At 54.5% G+C, this 22,696-nt stretch overlaps 1 protein-coding gene across 6 annotated transcripts in view; it reads right to left on the minus strand.

Annotated features, from left to right (window-relative positions):
- TOGARAM2 (TOG array regulator of axonemal microtubules 2) overlaps positions 1 to 22,696 on the minus strand; it is a 59,878-nt gene that overhangs the window by 13,146 nt on the left and 24,036 nt on the right. For 3 of the 6 annotated variants that reach the window (XR_014842350.1, XR_014842351.1, XR_014842349.1), the window contains 12 exons: positions 21,078 to 21,124; positions 18,210 to 18,376; positions 15,366 to 15,510; positions 14,981 to 15,145; positions 11,513 to 11,663; positions 10,787 to 10,892; positions 9,667 to 9,902; positions 7,672 to 7,830; positions 3,753 to 3,870; positions 3,313 to 3,357; positions 1,628 to 1,820; positions 9 to 225 (listed from right to left, as the gene is read on the minus strand). Coding sequence is in view for 3 of the 6 variants with exons in the window: in XM_021087671.2 (XP_020943330.2) it covers positions 9 to 225; positions 1,628 to 1,820; positions 3,263 to 3,357; positions 3,753 to 3,870; positions 7,672 to 7,830; positions 9,667 to 9,902; positions 10,787 to 10,892; positions 11,513 to 11,663; positions 14,981 to 15,145; positions 15,366 to 15,510; positions 18,210 to 18,376; positions 21,078 to 21,124 (1,799 nt within the window). In the remaining 3 variants the exon portion in view is untranslated. Of the gene's footprint in view, positions 1 to 8; positions 226 to 1,627; positions 1,821 to 3,262; positions 3,358 to 3,752; positions 3,871 to 7,671; positions 7,831 to 9,666; positions 9,903 to 10,786; positions 10,893 to 11,512; positions 11,947 to 14,595; positions 15,146 to 15,365; positions 15,511 to 18,209; positions 18,377 to 21,077; positions 21,125 to 22,696 lie in introns of all 6 variants that reach the window. The other 3 variants (XM_021087671.2, XM_085019710.1, XM_085019711.1) reach the window with 2 other exon arrangements.

The raw sequence follows: 22,696 nt of genomic DNA on the forward strand, positions 1-22,696 counted from the left end.
AGGCTCACCCAGGCTCTCAATCATGACATCCAGCGCTCTGGCGGCGGCAGCATAAATCCCTGCGTTCTTGGAATTGAGGTTGTCTGCCACAGCGATGATGACAGACAGCAGCATGGGGTGCAAGCTCTCTCTCAGGAGGGGGATCATCTCGGCGAGGGACTCCAGTGCCCACTGGTTCACTTTCTTGTTGGAATCCTGAAGCCTTGGGGTGAAAGCATCGAAGACCTATCGAGGGAATAGAAACCCAGAGCCCGTGGGAACCCAGGCTGAGCAGGAGTCCCACCGCCCAGCTAGCCGCCCTCGGCAGGGATTCCTCCTGCATCCCTGACAAGGGCCATCCAAGCTATGCGAGAACATTCCTAGTGATGAAGAAGAGCTGCCCTCTCAGAGGACAGGGGAACAAGAGGGCGAAATGATTGTATACCAAGTACTCGTTGAGGGCAAAGAGCCCAGAGTATCTTGTTAGGTCCTCTGCCCTGGCTCAGGGAGTGCTTTTTTTGGTTTGGTTTGGTTTTTAGGGCCACACCGGCGGCACATGGAAGTTCCCAGGCTAGGGGTCAAATCGGAGCTGCAGCTGCAGCTGCCAGCCTACACCACAGCCACAGCAATAGGATCCAAGCCGCTTCTGCGACCTACACCACAGCTCGTGGCAACATCAGATTCTTAACCCACTGAGCGAGGCCAGGTATCAAACCCGTGTCCTGATGGATACTAGTTGGGTTCGTTACTGCTGAGCCACAACAGGAACTCCCACAAGGAGTGATCTTAACGATCCATGAGGCAGATATTCTCATCCTCAGTTTACCACTAAAAACAGAACAGGAGTTCCCGTCGTGGCTCAGTGGAAACAAATCTGACTAGTATCCATGAGGACACAGGTTCAATCCCTGGCCTCACTCAGTGAGTTAAGGATTCAGCATTGCCGTGAGCTGTGGTGTAGGTCACAGACGCGGCTCGGATCCCACATTGCTGTGACTGTGGTGTAGGCCAGATGCTATAGCTCCGATTTGACCCCTAGCCTGGGAGCTTCCATATGCCAAGGGTACAGTCCTAAAAAGACAAAAAAGAAAAGCAGAACAAAAACTGAGGCTGAGAGGTTAAATGATTTGCCCATACCACACAGCTGGTAAAAATATTTAAACCTGTGTTAACTACTCTGCTATGTGGCTTGACCGTCAGCAGCCTCAATCCTGGAAGAGGCAGGCACCTGCCCTCATGTCTAGTCTGTGAAAGGGCTTGGGCCTACTCCAGACCCACCTGTCCAGCCATCTGGGCACAGTCCCCTGGCCAACTGCACCTTGTGTCCCCCACACCTCACGTGCATAGCTAGCTCAGGAGCAGTCCTCAGCCACCACATCCTCCGCTCTGCCCTCCTCCCTGGAAATCCGCTAGAAGGATGAAAGATGCCCAGGACATCTGAGTTGTGCCAAGACTGCCAGCAGGAGACACGGCCCTTGCCCTCTCGGCCACTTCCAGATAGTCTTATGGCATCACCATGACAACTGGATAGCAAGTGTCTGGCTGGCTCCCTTTACCCTGAAGGGTCTAGTACAATCTCCAGCCCTGTCTTCCAAATTGACTTTGCACCCACAGGAGAGCGAGAGGACAGGGTGGGGGCAGCACACACCTGGACCAGGTTGGCGGTGATGAGCTCTGGCTTGGCCTTGCAGTGCTCAAGGAGCCGCCCCACGCCTTCCATCCGAGACTGGTACTCCTTGGCCTCCAGCAGCCGCGTCAGCTCCCGCAGCTGCTCCACCGTCTCCAAGCCACCCCGCGTGGAGGAGCGCAACCCCGCCAACCGTGGGCCATTGGAGCTGAGCCTACATGGAAGGAGTGTCTGACCTGGGCAGCCCTGGGGGGGTGAACACAACCCCCAGAGAGGTGGGGCGGAAACAAGAGCTTCACCTGCAGCTTAGTCCACCCCAGCTTCCCCTCCACTTGCTGCCTGGGGACACTCTGGAAATGCCTTTTCCTCAGGGAGCAACAGCCATTTGCCTAGAGCTCCATCCCCTTGTCAGGGGGGGCAGGGCTCTCTCTTCCCACCTTTTTTTCTCCTTTCAGGAGATACCTTAAGAATGGGGTGAGGGAGCTCGGACTGCAGGGTTGGAAATCCATGAAAGGAAGACTGGAGCACATTTAATCTAAGAGTGGGAGAAGGTCTTGCCAGGAGCCTGTATCCTGACTCCTGGCTGTCAAGGCTCTGCTCACACCCCTCCAGTGACTAGGGGATGCTAAGAAGCCCTGTTGTCTCACCCTGGAATCACATGCCCATCATATTCCCCTGGCCCGATCCTGCGGGCATACAAAACTCCCACCCCACCGCCAACTCAGAGCCTGGGTCTCTGAGCCCTGTACCGGGTCCCACCCCGCAGAGCCCAACTCCGACCTCCATCCCTACATTCCACACTCTCTGCCTACCGAGTGCCGAGAACTAGGCTGGATGTTGGGAACAATGAGATGAGAGATGCGCTGTTTACGCCAGGGAGCTCACAGACCAATGGGAGAGAGAGGGCTGAAGAACGGGGCACATGGGGGCAGAGGGGCGGAGAGACCTTCTGGGAGAAGGGGACAGGTGAGTCAAATCTTATAGAATAAATGTGTTCCAGGGGCAGATGGCACCGTGCAAGCAAGGGCACGGGAGGGAGGGAGAAGGCTGAGGGCCAGGAGATGAGTGAGCTTCTGTGGTCTGGCAGAGAAAGCACATGTGGAACAGACAGCAGGAAGTTGCCCTAGAAGAGGTGGGCAGGGGGCTTCACTGGGAGGCCAGCTAAGGAGTCCAGACGTGGTCCTCCTGGGACATGGCAGAAGGGGTCTGAGTTTTAGGCACAGGAGTGGCTGTCAGATTCCTCTGGGGTCTCGAGATCCTCCTAACTCCCACCCTTTCACCCCTTGGCCCATTCCTTCCACCTCTGCCTCTAGATTAGTCTCCCCTGGTGGGAAAGGCTCTGCTGAATGAATGAGACTCAGCTCTCCCAGAGCCTGGCCTGTCCCACTTACACCAGTGGAACTGCACCGACACGGCCAAGACGGCAAGAGCCCACTTCCACCAGCAGAGGCTCCCGAGCCGGGATTTGCTCTCCCCAGTATTTGGATGGGGGAGCCCATCCTATAAATTCCCTGGGAATCCTGCCGACCCGACTGGGGCTCAGTGGTAGCCCAGATGCACAGCCCCCTCCCAGAGGCACGTCGGGCCTGGGTCAAGCAGCAGGCTGCCATTAGCGGTCTTGGACGTGGAGCCCCAGAGAGAGCAGAGCTACGGTACCCGTCCTCGGTGGGCAGCCCATTCTCACACACCAGCAGGCTCCGCGATACCTTGCGGCCTTTGGCAGATGCAAGTTCATCAATATCTTCTATTCCCTTGAAAAATACACACAGAACATGAGCCAAAGGTGGTGGGGGGACTGCCAGACATGCTCATCTAGACTGTCACAAGAGCAATGACCCCTTCCACCTGGGGGAGCTTCGGAGGGCACAGTGGAGCCTTCCAGAACACTGGGAGTCAGGCCAGGGGTCAAGATCCCCACTTAAAAGATGAAGGTAAAGGGAACCAGGGAGCCTCAAGGGACACAGGCAGTGGAAGGCAGAACTGGGTCCCAGCACCAAAAAGGAAATTCCACCTGTCAGGAGCCGTGGATGAAATTAAAGCCTCCAGAGTGGACTCCCCACTCCCCTGATGGTTGTGAGGGCTGCAGGCTGCCAGGCTCAGCCCTGGTCGCCACCCCAGACCAGCTCACACCGTGCCACCGACTCACCCGCTGCTTAATGGCTGTCATGACCTTCCGCAGGTCATGCGAAGGGAGGGACTGCTTCAGGAACGCATCAAACTTTGTGTTGGACATCAAGATATTCACCATCTTCCGGCCATAAAACCTGCCACCGGAGAAGGAGCAAGATAAAAAACCGCTACAGAAATGTAACATAAATTTGCTTTATAGCTTTACACTTTTTTTCTAATTAGAGTAAGAGAACTTTAAATACTTCTTCTAATGATGACAGTAATCCTCACCCCGTTAAAAACTAGATTCATAAAAGAAGAAACATCAATCATGATCCCATTACCGAAAGGTTTCATTATTAAGTTTTTACATATTTTATAGTCTTTTTCATGCATATACATTTTAGTTGATACCAGAATGTATATATAACTTTTACCCCAATTTTTTCACTTTATCATTAATCATCTTCTCACGTCATCCTTTTTCATGGCTAAATAATATTCTGTGGGGTAGCTATACCAAAATGTACTTAACTTTTTTCTAGCATGAGACATTTAGAAGTCTGAAGAAGGGTGCAGCAGGGCAGTATAAAAAGGAGTGGTCAACTCTACATGATAAACAGCAGTGGGCAGGGGAAGAAAGCAAGGAAGGCTTCACTGAAGAGGTGACCTTGGGTTGGGATTCAACAGATGAATAGGAGTTCACAAGCAGGATGGGATTAAGGAGTAAAGAGAGGAGGGCAGACATTCCAGGGTCCATAAAACAGTCTGGGAGACATGCAGGTGTCTGATTGAGGGAATAGCAGGCAGGGACTAGACCCAGAACGAGAACAGACTGGAGAAGAAGGTAGGGTCCAATTTAGGGAGATGTCAAGGAGTTGGGTTCTAGCCTGCAGGGAGTGGGAAGCTGAGGAATGATCAGATTCGCATTTTGGTCAAAATGTCTCTGGCAGTGGAGGATGGATCTTTAGGAAAAGGCTGGGGGGCTGTGAGACGTATTAGGAGTCCTGACAAGAGATGCTGAAGGCCCAACATGAGGTGGGGGGGGAGAGCAGATTCAAGAGCTGCTAAGGAAGATGAAACAGCAGGTAGCTGATTGGAGGTGGAACTTGAGGCATCTAGAATTACCGTATTTCACTCAGCCTCAAACTCCACTCACTCATTGTGAAATGCACCATTAATTTGTTTTCCACTAAGGAAACAGAAAAAGGAGACCCTGGTGATTTCCGCTGCCTTTGGTGACACGGCCCCGTGTGGGCAGGCCAGCCCTTTGCACACTATCTCAGAGGCGGAAGTAACACCTTCTTGGGGAGTGTCCTTCCTTCCTTAGGTCGGGCAAAGAACCTGAGGGGTGCCCTGTAAGAACCTGTGGGGTTTTGTCATTTCTTCAATGAGGAATGTTTGCATTAACATCTAAGTGATACCCCATCACTCTATTTCCATGCCTCTTCTCATGTACAATCACTCTTAATTTCAATGCCAAATAATAGTGGAATATTTCTAAGACATTTTATTTTTATTTATTTATTTTTTTTGTCTTTTTGCTATTACTGTGGGCCGCTCCCACGGCATATGGAGGTTCCCAGGCTAGGGGTCGAATCGGAACTGTAGCCACCAGCCTACGCCAGAGCCACAGCAACGCAGGATCCGAGCTGCGTCTGCAACCTACACCACAGCTCACGGCAACGCCGGATCGTTAACCCACTGAGCAGGGGCAGGGACCGAACCCGCAACCTCACGGTTCCTAGTCGGATTCGTTAACCACTGCGCCACGACGGGAACTCCTCTAAGACATTTTAAACAGTGATGAAACTCAACAATTCTCCACGGCGACCTTTTTTTTTTTTGTCTTTTTAGGGCCGCACCTGTGGCATATGGAGGTTCCCAGGCTAGAGGTCGAATGGGAGCTGTAGCCACCGGCCTACACCAGAGCCACAGCAATGCCAGATCCAAGCCACATCTGTGACCTACAGCACAGCTCACAGCAAAGCCGGATCCTTAACCCACCGAATGAGGCCAAGGATCAAACCTCGGTCCTCAGGGATGCTAGTCAGATTTGTTTCTGCTGAGTCGCAATGGGAACTCCTCCAAGGTGACTTCTTAAGATAAAAGGCTAACCAGCAAAGAAGGCCTGATGGTATAATTCTTACAAGGTAAACTGTAATTCAAAGGTTAATACAATGAGCAGCAAGGATCGAGTTTGTGACTATGGAGTCCCTTTGTTGGCACAGCAGAAACAAATCTGATTATTATCCAAGTTTGTGACTATATAGGTAGCAAAACCCAAGTCATAATTGTTCCCTGGCCAACAACAACTGTGAGATGCCTAGGATTCTAAGATATTAAAATGTGGGGGAGGGAGTGCCCATTGTGGCTCAGTGGGTTACAAGCCTAACAGTATCCACGAGGATGCAGGTTCAATCCCTGGCCTCACTCAGTGGGTTAAGGATCCAGAGTTGCTATGAGCTGTGGTGTAGGTCGCAAATGCGGCTGGAATCCCATGTTGCTGTGGCTGTAGCTGTGGTGTAGGCCGGCAGCTTCAGTTCCAATTCAACCCCATATGCCACAGGTGCAGCCCCAGAAAAGTAAATAAATAAATAAATAAGAAGGGGGGATGTGTTAGAATCAATGAAATATGGAATCTTCCATTTTGCATCTTAGATGACTTAGTAAAAAATAATGACTTTTAACAAGACGGGGCTCACAGAACGAAAGCAGGTTTGGGGAGAAGGCAATGAGTCCATCTGGGGACAGTCTGCACTAAGGATGACAGGGGACATCCCAGTGATGGGTCCTAAGGAGGCATCACAGAGATGGGACAGACGTTCAAGGAAGGGCTGGCCTGGCGGGATTCAGGGGGAAGCATCGGAATTGTTGTGCCTGGAGCCGCAGGAGGGGATGGCACCACTCAGAAAAAGCTGCAAGAGGGGGACAAGGACTGAAGACCCCTCTGCAGCTATGGCATCCGGGGGGGGGGATGGGGAGAGAGGCACAGAGGGGCAGGGAGAACCAAGGGGCGCGGGGCCATGGAAACCAGAGCATAGGGTTCGAAGAAGGAGACGGAAGGGCATTCAACACCATCCAGTGTGAGAGACAGGTCAGAACGGAGAGGGGTTTAGATCTGGAGAGAGACTAGATCTTGATGCCCATGCCCCACCTGCGAAGAACAAACCAACCCGAACCTACTTCCCTGACGGTATTCCTCCTTTCTGTAAATGGTACTACCATTCTCCCAGTGTTCAGTTTAAAAACCTAAGCATCATCTTTGATTCCCCTTTGAAGTCCTCACCACCCATCTGCTATTGGCTCTGCCTTCAAAATAGAGCCCAATCCATCCCCTCCCCCGCTGCTGCCAGCCTCCAGCACCTCTTGCCCGGACTCCTGGGTCGCCATCTGCCCGGCGTCCCTCCCCCATCCTAGTCCCTCTCCCCCACAATCACTCCTCCAGTGAGTGTTCTGAGAGACTTTTTTTTCTTTTTTAAATCAAAAGCTAGCAAACCTGTAAAGAAGCACTCAAACTCAAACGTGTTAACCACCAGGAAGTGGGGGGAGTTCTCTGAAACAACGACGAGCTAGCACTTCTATCCATCAGACAAAATGTGAAATCCAGAAGTTGCAAGGTTTCAAGCATGCAGGCGCCTCGGCGCTGCAGGAGGGAGCAGAGGGGCACGGCACGCAGGAGGGCTCCCCGAAATGCATGGGCTGCCTACGTGCACCGGGCCCTGACCTCACTTCTGCTCTGGACCAATTCCCAAAGACACCCTCCTGGGGTCTGCCGGGAGGCATTTACGAGGACGTGAGGTGCAGCGCTGCTGCCTGGGGAGGCTGGGAGGAACGCATGCATCAGAGCCCTCCAGGGTGCGCCCTGGCATGGGCCAGGCCTTAGGGCTGGCTGGCTGCCTAATCCGCCCTGGGCTGGCCAGGTCAGCCGTCCCTGGCCCATGGCCCTGCATTACCTGGTGTCCTGGTTCGAGTCCTGGGCCAGCCTCACCAGGTTGTGCACCAGCATGTCTGTGCTGTCTCTGGTGCCTGAGAGAAGCTTCTCAGCACCTATCTGCTCCAGGACGACCGAGAGGTGCTCGGCAGTGCATTTCCGGACTAAGGGGTTTCGGTGGCTGAAAGGAAACACAGTCATGGGCAAGGGCTCAGCCAAGGAGAGGGGGTGGGGGTCCCCACACTGGCACACATGGACCTACAGCTGTGCCTCCATGTCTCACGCCGCAGTGGGCTCCAAATTCTGTCCTGCGCAGGTTATGAGGAATCTTCAAGGAAAGAACAGACCCCTCCTGACCCTGGAACTAAGGATGTCGGCAGGATAGAAGGCACAGGTGATGTCCCCAGATGCACCATGTGCCCACCGACCCTGTGCCCTCCTGAGCTCATGTTCCACCTTTGCCTAAACGCACTCCCCACCTTTTCTCCGCCTAGAATATTCTACCTCTGCCTTCTGAGCGCCACTCCCAACCCCGGCAGAAAGAGTGCTCCCTGGGGTGGCACAGTCCTCGTCCCCTGGAAAGTACAGAGGCACCCCGTGGCACCCAGTCTCCCCTCTTGGGAATCCCCAGTGCCAGGCACACACCAATCTCAGCACTGCATGGGAGTTATTGCGCATTTGTTGAGCTGAACCGAGAAGAGTAGAGGGTGATTTCAGGGGGAAACCCGAAGTCTCCAAGGAGGAACCCATCCGGATGCCACCTCTCTCTTTTTCACCTTATTCAATGTGAATTCAATGTGCCCACAGTCCATTAGGTGACTCCAGCCCCTTTCTCCCCCTGGATGCCAGCCCCGTGGAACACAGAGGGAGGCTTGGGCTCTCCCTACGCTGCGTGGTCCAGGGACCAGCACCATGAGCATCTAAACCTGAACCTGAACCTGCAGGGTAGCACGACCCCAGGGAATTCGAATGCACAGCCCCGGTCCAGGCTCCCCTGGTTCTTGCTGCCAACAATCACTGCCTCAGTGTGTTGAGGCACCTCCCTGCTAGGCGCCGTGCTACGTGCCTTTGACTCAGTGTCTCCTCACCTGCCTCAGCTACCACTGTGGTCATTGTCCTGTGGGTGAGGAAGCAGAGGCTTGGGGAAGAAGCCAGAGAAAAGGGTAGGTCATTTCTCCCGAGTTAGCAAGAGCCACAGTAGGCACTTGAGCAGCGTTAGGGGGGCCGGCTCTGCTCTGCGTGCTCGCTCATGAATCAGCTCCTTTACTCCTCACCGCTTTCTTAGGATCCCCATTTTACAGATGGGGAGAGCGAGGCATGGGGAAGTGAAGTAACAGTCCGGGATGTGAACCCAGACAACCTGGCTCTGAAACCCACTGGCAAAGGCCCCTTGGCTGCGACAACACACCCTGGGTCCTGTGTAAGTGTCAGCGTCGTGACTGGCAGCTCTTTCACCCTATGGGAGGAGGGGCTTGGGAAATGCTTCTGCTTTTGCTCTTGATTTTGGCTTTTCCGTTAAGGAAACGCAAATCGGGCTGCAGAAAGGATCCAAGAGCAGCTGGCCCCTTCCTCCTCCCCAGAAGGCCGAGGGGTACCAACTGGAGTTGGAGACTGTGTGCCTTGTTCTCCTGATGGCCCAGATTTCATCAGAAAGGGGGACCCCTTCCCTGGGGGAGGGGGAAAGCGGCTCCCTGGGCACAAGCCGAAGGCTGCTCTGCTGCCCTGCCTCCTGGGACGCGACCATGGCCCTGTAGGCTTCCCAGGATTGAGCAGAACCTCAGCTCCTCTCCCTTCCCAGCTGGGGCCCAGGGCTGCCCTAGCTCCCCTCATCATGCCCAGCCTGGCCCAGGAGGGGCAGGAGAGAAGCCCCCGGGGAGAGCAGGGGCCGCCTCCCCCAGGTGAATGCACGAGGCACCTGCTCCATCTCCCTGCTCCTCTCCCACCTCAGGGCCTCTCTCTCAGCCTCACCTTCCCAGGCCACCCCCACCCCTCAGACAACCCGCCTGCCTCCGCGTACTAGATGCCCGCCGAGGTCAGGGCCACCAGGGCACGGGCCGGGGTCACGTGCTCCACCATGGCCCCCAGGGACCGGTTGGCCGCTCTCTGGATGAACTCGCTGGTGTTCCCCATCTTCTGGAGCAGGCAGCGGGTGATCTCCTCAGCCTCCTGGTCCATATTCTTCTTCAAGGCCCGGAAGAGGCCTCCCAGGGTGCTGATGGCCAAGCGGGACACCTTGGAGCGGAGGTTGGTGACCTTGAGGAGAGATGGGAGGGGACCCTGCAGGACTGCCTGGGCGGGGCCAAGGGCTCCTGCCCAAGCGGGGCGTGGAAAGCACTTCAATTCACGTTCAATGTCATCTTCACAAGGCCCTCGCCTGGAACAGTCGATACTCAAGGTGGGGGGCGCTGCCTCCACTTGTGATAAGATGCTTCTTCTTTTTTTTTTTTTTTTTGGTCTTTTTGCCATTTCTTGGGCCGCTCCCGTGGCATACGGAGGTTTGCAGGCTAGGGGTCGAATCGTAGCTGTAGCCACTGGCCTGTGCCAGAGCCACAGCAACACAGGATCTGAGCCGCATCTGTGACCTACACCACAGCTCACGGCCACGCCGGATCCTTAACCCACTGAGCAAGGCCAGGGATTGAATCCGCAACCTCATGGCTCCTAGTTGGATTCGTTAACCATTGAGCCATGACGGGAACTCCTAAGATGCTTCTTATTACTCCTCGGAGCCTGGCCAGGAGCCCAGCCTGGAGCCCAGCCTAGGCCAAGCCCCAGCCCCACAGAGAAGGGGTTTGGGAAATGTTACCGCTGCCCAGAAGTTGGAGATCTGGCCCAGAATGCTCCATCCCTCCACAGGCATTCTGAGTACAGAGGACAATGCAGGGCCGTGATAAACGGGCACGGAGGATTCCGACTGTTTCAATGCCCAGAGATTAGAAATAAGGAGACTGCAGGCCTCAGTTTTCCAACCTGAGAAATGGGTGGCTGGCTGGGAGCTGAGAAATAGGCCGGGGATGCTCATGTTCCAGGAGTCATGGGCCCTCTGTCGCTGCTGCGTGGCCCGCGCTGAGCAGCAGCACAGGGGAGGGGGACCTGCTGGGGGTCGGGCAGGGTACACAGGACACAGGAGGCCTCACCTCCCCAGTCACGGCCAAGGACACGTCATGCAGCCTCCCGGCGAGGACCTCCGAGTGACAGGCCGCCAGGCGCTGGATGCTCACCAGGCCCTTCTCCTTCATCTGCCTGAGAAGCAAGTCCAGGCCTGTCACAGGCAGGGGGGAGGGAGGAGCCCCTCCCGCGGCAGGCCAGGCTGCCTACGTCACCACCACCCCCTCCACGGCGGGGAGGGATTCCATGGCCTCAGTGGCAGGGCGTCCTGGCGTGACACCCAGGCTGAAATCCGAACAGTCCAGTACAAGCCATTTTACGGGGCCCGCGGTTCATCCCCACCCAGGATGAAAGCCCACCCCCAGGACCCAGACGCAAAGCCAGCACCTTCAAGAGAAGGCACTTGAACATGAGATTCGAAGACAGAGAGGCCTTCCCGCAAATGTTCTGGACCCCGGGTCATCGCCCTACTCAGGGCTAAGCCTCAGTGGGAGGAGCTCTGGGGCAGAATGAGCTTGACTTAGAGAAACCAAGGGCTGTGACCTTTCTTGGGCCCCAGGGAAGCTCTGCAGGGTCTCATCAGACTTTCCAGGCCTGGCTGTGGTGCACCACAGAGCAGCGCACAGGGCTGCTGGAAGGCCCAGGGCACACCTGGGTGGCCACACACACACACCCAACAGTCCTCCTCCTTGGCGCCAGGGCCAGCAGTGGGGAGGCAGACGGGGCAGGCGTGCACGCAGGCAGGGCTTCCTCACCAGTCACTGCTGTCCAGGCACTGGAGGGCATCTACCAGCCCCAGCTCTGGGTTCGAGAAAGGCCTCAACTCCTTGAAAGCTCGAAGATCCGTCTCCTCCTCTTCTTCCCACTCAGGAGACCCCAAGGTGAGCACCGCAGGCAAGGACTGAGCTGCACTCGCAGAGAGGGAGAGAAGCAGGCATTCCCCAGGAGGACCAAGGCCTGGCCCGCAGTGCAGTGCCCAGCCCACCTTATCGGGGAGGGGTGTGCAGGGGGAAGGGACCCAGACCCATGAGGGCTGGGGAGCCAGGGCCTGGGCTTCACTCCTGGGGGAGGCACAGAGACCACCGAACCACTGCCTTTGGTGGCCTGTTTCTATCTCTACCATTGCCAACCTGATTTGTTTTTTTAAATCTTTTTAGGACCACGCCCATGGCATATGGAGGTTCCCAGGCTAGGGATCAAATCAGAGCCAGAGTCACCAGCCTACGCCACAGCCACAGCCACGGCAGATCCTCAACCCACCGAGGTCAGGGATCAAACCCTGATCCTCATGGATGCTAGAGGGGTTGTTAACCCACTGAGCCACCACGGGAACTCCTGCCAACCTGATGTTATAAATAAACTGGCCTGTGATAGGTGGCTCGATGCCATGTGATCAAGCCACAGAGCTGGTGAGGCACCCCTAATCCTGCCCTGCATGTGGTTGCAGGTGAGGCCAGCAAGTGTGTCAAAGAATGACTCCCCTGCTCACTCTGGTGACTCTGTAACCTCATCCCCACCCAGGAGCCTGTGTTACGGCTTCTCCTTCACCCCCCGCTGCCTCCACCCCATCCTTTGGTGAAGCTGCCCAAGCAGGGAAGTTGTCCAAAGGCAACAGGCAGGAGGTCGAGGCATGGCCACACCTGCAGGGACTGACCTTAAGCAGGGATGTTCCTTAAAACTTAGATCATGTTTTCTGGGCTCTCCTTCCTTGGGGACAGATGCTGGAATCATAAAATTCCAGAAGAACAGGAGGAAGTGTAGAGGCTCCTGTCTGGTCCCACGCCCGGATCACAGAGCTGAGGCTCCAGAGGCCCAGAGAGGCGGGGGCCCCACCCTCAGCATCTCCACCAGCGGAGCCCGCACTGGAACCCAGAGCTCTCACTGCCGAGTCTCCCTTTCTGCCCAGGTTTTGCCAGAGGTTCGTCTTTATATGCTTTTCCCTGTGGCATATCCAGGAGGGCCTGGGCACATCTGAGTTGAAGAACGTTAATTCCTTTGGTTAAAACCAAGACAAAAAGACCTCACTCCCGGATTTTTTTTTTTTTTTTTCTCAGTTTTGCCATTAGATCAAGATTCATTAGCCAGCGTCTTAGCCCCTATGGGCCACCAGCACCTTAGGTGACCTTGGGTGAACGTGAGTCTCTGCGTCTCAGCTGTGTTGTCTATAAAATGAGTGTCTTAGGTTAGAGAGGGTGATATATCCCAAGCATCAACCATTCATTATCATTTTCATGACTTTTTTTGCTATAGCTCTTAATTACTTGTATTTACATGGTACGTTTCCTCAAATCAACCTGCTTTTTAAATCCTAAATAAGTTTATTTTAAAGGGAAATTTATGTCACTGCCATAACTGGTAAATGATTATTTGTCATACATAGCTTATGATAAATATTTACAGTAAAATAATGTTACAAACTCCAGCTATAAAATGAGTCAGCTTCTGATATCTCAAGCCAAACGCATGATCTCTTTGTTTAGAAAAGAGATTCACAACTATTACTGTTATCATTATCATCACAATTTCTGTGATTTCCCATCCTTTGCTCAGAATAGTAGATGCTCTGTTCCTCCCATGAAACCCCCTTTACCGATGGAGGAACTAAGATTTGTGGGATCAAGTCCTGACCCCAAGATGACCTTCCTAGTAAGTGATGGCCCCGGAGTCATACCCCTGTTTTTTATTATTGAATTCAAATGATTTCCTAGTTCCTAAGACACCCAATAAAAGGATGTAAACTTTTCTAATAAAGGAAAGGAGCTTCACGAGTCTTGGAGCAGTTCTACAGACTAGCACCAAATTAAGACTTTCTACTTGATGGAGTCAAAAGGATAGAAAAAGACTGGAAAAGGGAGGTGAGTCGGTATTATTTCTAGCATGAAAATGATGTTCTATTCTATTATCAACGTCCACGTTTGAGAGTTCCCGTCATGGCGCAGTGGTTAACGAATCCGATCCCTGCCCTTGTTCAGTGGGTTAAGGATCCGGCGTGGCTGTGAGCTGTGGTGTAGGTTGCAGATGCGGCTCGGATCCCATGCTGCTGTGGCTCTGGTGTAGGCTGGCGGCTACAGCTCCGATTCGACCCCTAGCCTGGGAACCTCCATGTGCCATGGGAACAGCCCTAGAAAAGGCAAAAAGACCAAAAACAAAAAACAAACAAACAAACAAAAAACAATGTCCAAATTTAATGAAACTCTGAACCAGGTTGGTTGCTTTCAAATATACTTTAGTAGCAAAATCTTTCCAAGTGAAATCCCACGTGGGTGCCTAACATGCAAAAAGGGTAGGTGAAATAGCTGCTCCTCTGGTGGAATGGGGACAGGGCCCCCCTTGGTACCTTGGCACCTTCCTGAGTCTCCCATAGAACCTTTGAGTCCTGGTCTGTCACCAGATCCGTGTCTGTAACCAGCCCGGTCCAGCCCTCACATTTCATAAGCTAACACCCAGGACTTTTTTTCCTCTTCCAAGGGTTTCCAGGCATTTCCATGGAGCCTGATCCCCAGCATCTGCGGCCCCGCTGCACTGCTGAGTCCTCTAAGACACGTCACCCAGGCTGGGCACATCTATCTAGCCAGCCACAATTCCCGTTGCAACACCCTGTGTCCCCATTAGAATTCCTTCTGTGGCTCAGTGATAACAAACCCAACTAGTATCCATTAGGACATGGGTTCGATCCCTGGCCCCACTCAATGGGTTAAGGATCTGGCATTGCCGTGAGCTGTAGTGTAGGTCACAGATGTGGCTCAGATATGGCATTGTTGTGGCTGTGGCGCAGGCTGGCAGCTGCAGCTCCAATTTGACCCCTAGCCTGGGAACCTCCATATGCCACAGGTGTGGCCCTAAAAAGAAAAAAAATCTGACTGCAGCAGCTCAGGTCACTCTGGAGGCACTGTGCCCTAGTCTGGCACAGTGGATTAGAGTTCCAGTGTTGCTACAGCTGCAGCATAGGTAGTAACTGCAGCTTGGAGTCGGATCCCCGGCCCAGGAATTTCCATATGCCACTGGTGTGGCCATAGAATTAAAAACAAAACAAAAAACAACCCTATGTCCAAAGACACTTTTTAATTCTCAGACACCGTTCCTCTCCCTGGCAAGGTGACCACCCCAGGCTGCCCCCTACTAGGACATGACCAAAGGCCAGAAGCAGAGCAGCGCAGGGCATGCCCCAAATGCCCCAAAGCATCCCGAGACAGCGTGCCCCCACCAGTCGGACTGGCCCCCACCTGATGCATGGCGTGCAAAGCTGGGCTCTTGCTTGCTGACGGGGATGCTGGGCAGGGAGGCCCGGTTGGCCCGCTTCCTCAGGACGACACCCATGTTGTTTCTGCGTGGGCTGCTCAGCCCAGTGGGCACAGACAGGGTCCCGCTGCCCCGGAGGGGAAGGAGGCCTGAGGAGGCAGAGAAAATCCTAGGACAGAGCCTGTCCTGCCTGATCCCCTGTGGCCCCCTTTGGAAATGGGCCCATCAGCGGCTATGAGAGAGCAGACGAGTTGCTCTGTCCAGTCTCAGGACAGAGACAGGGGCAGGTGTGGACAGCCTCTCTTTTGGCCCAGGTGTTGGCCAAGACGTCTCCCCGGCTTGGGGGACGCTCCCCCAAGATCCCAGTACCTTCCTTCGTCCAGGTCCTCCGGGAGGCCAGGCCCTGGGGAGCGAGCTCCCTCTCCCTCTCTGGCTCCTTGGCCCTCCAGAGCAGCTCCACCTCCTTCATCTGCTTCAGCCGCATCTTCTCCTGGGCAGACTTGGAGATGGTGACCTGGATCCGGACAAGGTCAAGGCAAACCCCATCACCCTGGGGACCCAGCTGGGCCCTCTGTACTTTCATGCATGCAGTCCTCAGGAATGGGAGTGGCTCTGGGGTGCCAACTGCTGTTCTGAGAACAAACCAAAGGTGAAAGGCCCTGCTCCCCAAGAGCCCCGTGGGGTGGGGAGATGGCAGCAAGGAGACCAGCCTCTCATGGCAGGCGATGTGCGCCAGAAGGGAAGTAAGTGGTACAGAGTGACGGGTTCTGTTTCAGGCAGGGAGGCCCAGGGTGCTCCCGGAAGCAGTGACACTGAAGCAGGGACACAAAAGAAGCCAGGAGAGGCCCGAGGCTGGAGTGCGCTGGGCGTGGTGGGAACCACAAAGAGGACACTGGCCCGAGGACCCCGAGTCAGAGGAGAGGTGGGACACAGGCCAGAGGTGGCGGGCATGAGCCGCAGTGCACTGGGCCCTGTAGTTCATGGTGGTGGGGACTTGGGCTTTTCCTCCCGAGGACACAGAAAGCCACTGGAGGTTTTGAGAAGAGTGGTATGGCTGGACTCTTCTTTGGGGGGATTCTCTAAGTATTATTGGTTGGTTTTTTTAATATAACTTTCTATTTTGAAATAATTTAAGGCATTCCCGTCATGGCACAGGGAAAACAAATCCGACTAAGAATCATGAGGTTGCGGGTTCGATCCCTGGCCTCGCTCAGTGGATTGGGGATCTGGCGTTGCCGTGAGCTCTAGTGTAGGTTGCAGATGCTGCTCAGATCCTGCATTGCTGTGGCTGTGGTGTAGGCTGGCAACTGTAGCTCCAATTTGACTCCTAGCCTGGGAACCTCCATATGCTGCGAGTTCGGCCCTAAAAAGCAAAAAAGAAAGAAAGAAAGAAAGAATTTAAGACTCACAAGAAGTCGCAAAATTAGAACTGAGGGTTCCCATGTGGTGGTACTTGGATTAGGATCGCAGGAATAAAGACAGTAGAACGACCAGATTCTGGACATGTTTCAAAAGCAGAGCCCGCGGCTTTGGCTGATGGATTAGGTGTGAGATGAAAGAGAAAGACAGAAGGCAGGGTTGGCCCACGATTTGTGGCCAGAGAAGCCGGAAGGCTAGAGTTGCCTTTTACTGCCATTGTTGGAGAGGGACGCTGGAAAAAGGAGGTTCGGGGGGAGTGAAACTTCCACATGTAAGCTCCGGACAAGGTAAATTTGAAATAGAATTTGATATCTAAATGGAGACACTGAGTATCAGTTCTATATAAATATAGTCATATAATTTAACTGCTGCTGGGGATCGGGGGAAGGTCTGGGCTGGAGAGGGAAATTTGGGGGTCCTCAGCATAGAGGTGGTACTTAGCGCCACGGACTAGTTCAGGTCCCAGGGGGCAGTAGACATAGCCAAGACACTGGAGGGCTGAGCTCTGGGGCTTCCAGCACGTAGAGGTCGGGAGCCAGCAGAGAGGGACCAGGAAGGAGCTAAATTTGATGGAGTTCAAGAAGCAAGAAAAAACCATCCCTCGCCTCCAGCCTTGGTGGGGGATTCAAGGAGGATGAGGCTGGGACAGGTCCAGTTGGAAGAGCCCTGAGACCTCAGGCTGCCTGTGGAAGGTGGTCCCACCGGTGCCTCAGTGGGGGCCGTTTCAGTGGGGTTGTGGGGGCTAAGCCAGACCGGCCTGGTCTCGGGAGAGGATGGGTAGAGAGATGAGGCAATGTTTTTGCTTTGGCTTGGTTGTGCTTTCTTAGGATGGGAGGAGCACTAGGGAGCTAAGATGCTGGTGGAAGTGATCCCATTTCAAGAAGCACATCATCGATGCAGGAGAAGGACAATGCTGAAGCTGGGATGTTAGATGGATTGAGCTAGACGGCAGGAGAGCAAACAGGCTGCTTGAGGTTGCGACAATGGTGGGGGCAAAGTTACTTGCAGGGCCAAGGCCTGTGGTCTATGGTCTGACCATGGGAGTGAGTGGCCAAGGTGGAGGACAGTTGAGCTTGTTTCATGGCCCTGAATTACTCCTCTTTTGTCTCCTCTGTCACCCCCACTGGAGCGGGAGGATGTGGTGACCGGACCTTATCAGCATCACTGGATTGGATGCTAACATAGTACATGCACCCAGCAGGCTTTCAAGGTCTAAGATACTCTTTTATCTCTGTCTCAAAGAATGACCGTAACAGGGACTCTCCAAGATTTACTAAATTCGTCCAGACTGGAATCTGCGTGAATCATCTATCTGGATCAAGGTCACCTTAGCAGCACAAGGTATTTGTCAGTCTGTCAAGCACAGCCTTTGGCTGATCTGCCTCTGAGTCAGCTGCCTCCGGGTTGCTATCTTGGGTGTTGGTTCAGATTACGCAGCCTGGTTCACCTAAGCCCCTCTGCACTCGCGCCCACATCCTGCTTCCTTCTGAACCATGTGTGACCTGCTGCCCTCCCTTCCTCCCGCATCCCCACCCCTCCGCTCCCTGCTGCACTCGACCTTCACCTAGTCCGCTCACCTCCCTCCTTCTCCTCCCCTGTTCCCCTTCTTTGCTTTAGCCTTCATCCCAAACCTGTCTGCAGGTTCTGGCCTGAAATCCTAAGGGCAGCTGCCTTGGGGCTCTTCCTTGCTTTCCCCAAGCTGGCCCCACACTTATGTGTTTCAGAAACACGTCTGTGTTCAACAAGTGGTCCATGGGGACCCCCGACTTCCTCCTCCCCTCCTTTGCCAGGTACCTTGCTGCCAGTCTCCTTCTGGTCCTCTTCTTTTAGCAAAGGGTGGGCACCTTTGGCATGGCTGAAGGAGAAGGCTGTCAGGGTAGGAGCAGACTGAGATGAAGGCAGGGCAGGCTTCTCAGGGGCAGCGGACCTGTCCCGGACAGGTGGGACCAAAGGTTTTGGCTCTGAGGAGTCAAGAGGAAGAGTGGAGCTGAGGACCCCTGGCAGCCTGGAGCAGCGGACCCCCGGCAGCCCGGAGCAGCAGCCATCCCTTTGGGACTGAGGCTCTATGACCCTGTGGTTGGTGTCACGTTTTATTGCTAAGCCCTTCACCCTGTTCTTCTGCCCAATATTTCCTTGCCGGAAAAAGATACAGGTTAAATGGACGCCACAGAGCAGCCCTGGTGGGTATAGAACAGGCTGCCGGAGGACCAACGCCCTCCTCCCTTCACCCTTCCAGCCATCCACCCATTCACTCAACAGTGATGACACGCCTTATTCGAAGATGGGAGGGAGCAAGGAGGCAAGGAAATGGGGGGGGGGGAATCTGCTATCTAAGAGGCTTAAGATATTTCCTGAGAATCTATCTTACCTGACACATGTGTATGTACTTCAGGAAGATGAAAAAGAAAATGAGCCCACTCACCGCCATATACCACCATGCACCTGTCTGAGACTATAACATGGCACGAAGGGACCAGAGAACAGATGCCAGCCCAATGCTCTCATTTTACTGACGGGGACGCTGAGACCCAGGGACCTTCAGGGGCTTGTAGGATTGATAAAATACAAATTCATTTCCAAATGGCATCAAATCCAGAGTTTCTCTTTGTGAGTCCATATTTTCCCAATTAATGGATTTTAAGAGTATATTTCTGGTTACAGAGGCAGAGTTTTCTCTTAATGAAAGAAATGTTAACCCGGTTCTCCTGCCCACAAAGTTCAGAGTCTGCTGTCCTTGAGTGAACTTGCAAATCAGGGGTCCTCTGAGATGGGGGGACCACCTGGGGCTGCCTGAGGCTGGAAAGGGCTCCTTAAGTCTGGGGATCCACAGGGCTCCTGGGTCACCCCGGATCTCTGCCTGGCCCATGCCTTCTGCCAAAGATCCCTCCTGGAAGAAGGATCCAGGGTCGAGGAGGAGAAGTGGTGGAGGCTCCATCTGCCCAGAGGTAAGGCAGGGCTGAGAGCCCAGTGTCCACGTGCCAGCTGACCAGGGCAGGGACTGCAGGAAAACCACAATATTGGGCGAAGCCCTCAGCTTCACACAAGACTGCGTGAGCCCCTACTATGTGCCAGATGTGGTGCACACATTGGGCCATGCTGTCCCCAGCTGACAGCCAGAGGGTCAGAGAGCCCCTTAAGGACTTTGCCACTTTGCATCCCCCCTTCTCACCTATGCTTCCAAGAGAGAACCTAGAAAGCCTGTCCCTGCAGCCTGGCCCCTGCCCCAGGGGACCTGGGTCTCGAGCAGCAAGCTGGTAAGGCAGACAAGGGAGTAGTTACAGGCAGGCATCTCTTGGTCCAAACCTCCAAGCCAGCACTCTTAGGGTTGGCTTTCTTTTTTTTTTTTTTTTTTTTTTTTTTTTTGTCTTTTTTGGGCCACACCCAAGGCATATGGAAGTGCCTCGGCTAGGGGGTCAAATCGGAGCTACAGCTGGATCAGCAACACTGGATCCTTAAGGCACTGAGCGAGGCCAGGGATCCAACCTGCATCCTTGTGGATACTAGTCAGGTTCTTAACACACTGAGCCACAATGGGAACTCCAGGGATAGCTCTTAAGGGACACTCAGGCATCCGTGGGCGTCACAGCAGACTGCCCCAGCTCACCCTGCCGCAGCCTGGCCAGGGATGGAGGGAAACACAGCCGCCATGGAAGTTTCTGTGCCAGGCCTGCCTCTCGGCCCCAGCTGAGCATCCTGACTCTGGGGCCTCTTGGGCCACAGCCTCCTCCTGGCCAACTGACCCACCTGCTGAGCTGATTACAGGGTGGCTTTCCGGGAAGCTGGACAAGAGTCCACCCTCTGCTGCCATCAGCACAGCAGCTGCCTTCAACCCCCAGGGCCTAAGGCCCAGTCTCAGGGTACTCTGCCCAGGTCCCCTCACCTGACCTTCCATCATCTGTCTCCCCAGAGTTAGGCCATCAGGCTGAAGAGCCTCTCTGGGCCTCGGCCTCCTGCTGGCCACCTGCCTCACTTCCAGTCTGCTGGCTCTCTCCCCCTCCAACACACACACACTGAAACCTGCCGGGATTAGCTGCCTAAGGCGTTTGTGGGGTGTGGTTTAATTTCTCACTTTTTCTGAAGAGGGAATCCCCTCTTTGCTTAAAACAGTGCAGGGGCAGCCACGCAATGCATCAGAAGTGCCAGCCTTGTGAGTTCCCTGGTGGTTCAGAGGCTTAAAGATTTGGCATTGTCACTGCTGTGGTGCACGTTTGACCCCTGACCTGAGAACTTCTGCATGCCGCAGGTGTGGCCAAATAAATACATAAATAATAAACATTTCTACAAATCAAAAGCGCCAGGCTTGGAGCCGTGCCGACCTACGTGCAAACATGACAAGGCTGCTTTCTGAGACCAGGGAGAAGGTCCGGTTCGAGGACCCTCAGTGTATCCCTTCCTCTGTCCAATGGGGACAGAGCCTTCTCTCCCAGCTGGGTGATCATGCAGCGACTCGCGCCTGAGCACCCCAGCATGCCTGGCACAGAGCGGGGGCGGGGGGGGGCGCCCTCTGTGGCCCCAGGGTGATTTCTGCTTCCCCGTTGGTGAAATGAGGCACTTGAGACTGAGAGCGTCCAGATCTCCTCCAGCCCTGGTTCTGGTGCCATGATCCAGTCCAGGAAGTGGAGAGCCAATAACAATGGGGGAGTGAGCACGGCGAGTACATACCCAGAGATCTGGGGGTCTTCTCCCGAGGCCCCCTCTCCCGAACCAACCTTAAAAGAACGGGGGAGAAAAAAGCAGCATGAGAGACGGCAAGCAAGAGCTTCTACTGTGAGCGACCTAGGAAGGGTAGCTCCAGGATGGGGCAGTGGCTGGGGAGGGGGGTGTTCACAGCAGAGGGGCCGGTGGGGGCCCTGACATTGGGCTCTTGGCCAGGGGTTCAAAGCAGGAGATACAGCCTCTTCTGACAACTCAAGGGCAGGCTCGCTGTCCAGACACGGCTCTGAGCCTTTTTCCTGGCTGCACAGCCCATCAGTCTCCCAGGAAGCCAGTCTCCACATGGAAACTGCTCAGTCCAAGAGGGAGCCCTGTCCCCTGCTATGTCCGCAGGACAGTGGCTGCCATGGATGAGGGACGGCTCCTCCCAGCTCAGAGCAGACTGAGTTCAAGTCTCCAAACTCCCCCTGCCCCGCGTGAGCTCAGTGATCCCCACCCCCTCCCCCCAGGGTCTAGAGGGACTGACCCCCCTTTGCTGCCCATGAGAAATCACCACTGTTTTGTAACAGGTTCAATCCCAAACTAGGCACAGGAAGGGAAGCTGAGGCATTCTTGGCACTGGGTTTAATTATAATTTTTAACTATTTTTATTTTTCATCTTTTCAGGGCTGCACCCATGGCACATGAAGATTCCCAGGCTAGGGGTTCAATGGGAGCTGTAGCCACCGGCCTACACCAGAGCCCCAGCAACACAGGATCCGAGCCTCGTCTTCAACCTACACCACAGCTCACGACAACGCCAGATCCTTAACCCACTGATTGAGGCCAAGGATCAAACCTGCGTCCTCATGGATACTAGTCAGATTTGTTTCCGCTGAGCCACGATGGGAACGCCTAATTGTAATTTTTTAAATAGGCAGCACTATTTACTCATTCAATACTTAGTTACTGAAGACCTACTATGTGCCGAGCACTGTCATACACCGGGAATAGAGCATCACTGAGACAGACGGCAATCCCCGCCTTGGTGGGGCTTCCGTTCCTGTGAAGACCAGGTGTACCGTTATCCAACATGGATTTCCTCTTCTCACTGGGAAACGCACATCAGAGCCCCCTGGGAGGCTGACGGGGTAACCAGCCACCACGAAAGGCCTGGAACACAACATGCTATGCTCTGGCCGCAGAGCATTCACGCCGCAGAATGACTCGGGCAGGGGTGGCCGGAGGGCAGGCAGTAGGAGGGCCCACTTCAGTGCCTGCCCGGATCCAGGGCCCCCTATCCAAGGGGCCTGTGGAGGTCAGGGGAACTCAGGTCTATGGAAGGGCCAGAGCAGCAAGGTGGGCCTGGACCAGCCAGGACTCAGAGCTGTTCCGTGGAACAAGTACAACTGCTGGATCTGAACCCACACAGACAGCTTGTGTGGATCAGAGACAGCAGGCAGACACCCCAGGGCACCCAGCAGACACCCCAGGGCACACAGCCTAGGGAGCCTATCCACGGTCTTTGCTATCAGAACCCACCACTGCCCAGCACACTAACAAAGCGGGTTCTGCCAGCACAGTGCCACAGCAGTTTCTCTGCTCTTCGGGAGTCACGCCTGGGCCTTCCCCAACAAGGTCTGGATCTT

This window comes from Sus scrofa, chromosome 3 (assembly GCF_054392235.1).
Source record: "Sus scrofa isolate SSC_HxYL_T2T_F1_AM1 chromosome 3, Sscrofa_HxYL_maternal_Yorkshire_Landrace_v2.0, whole genome shotgun sequence".
Lineage (NCBI taxonomy): Eukaryota > Metazoa > Chordata > Mammalia > Artiodactyla > Suidae > Sus > Sus scrofa.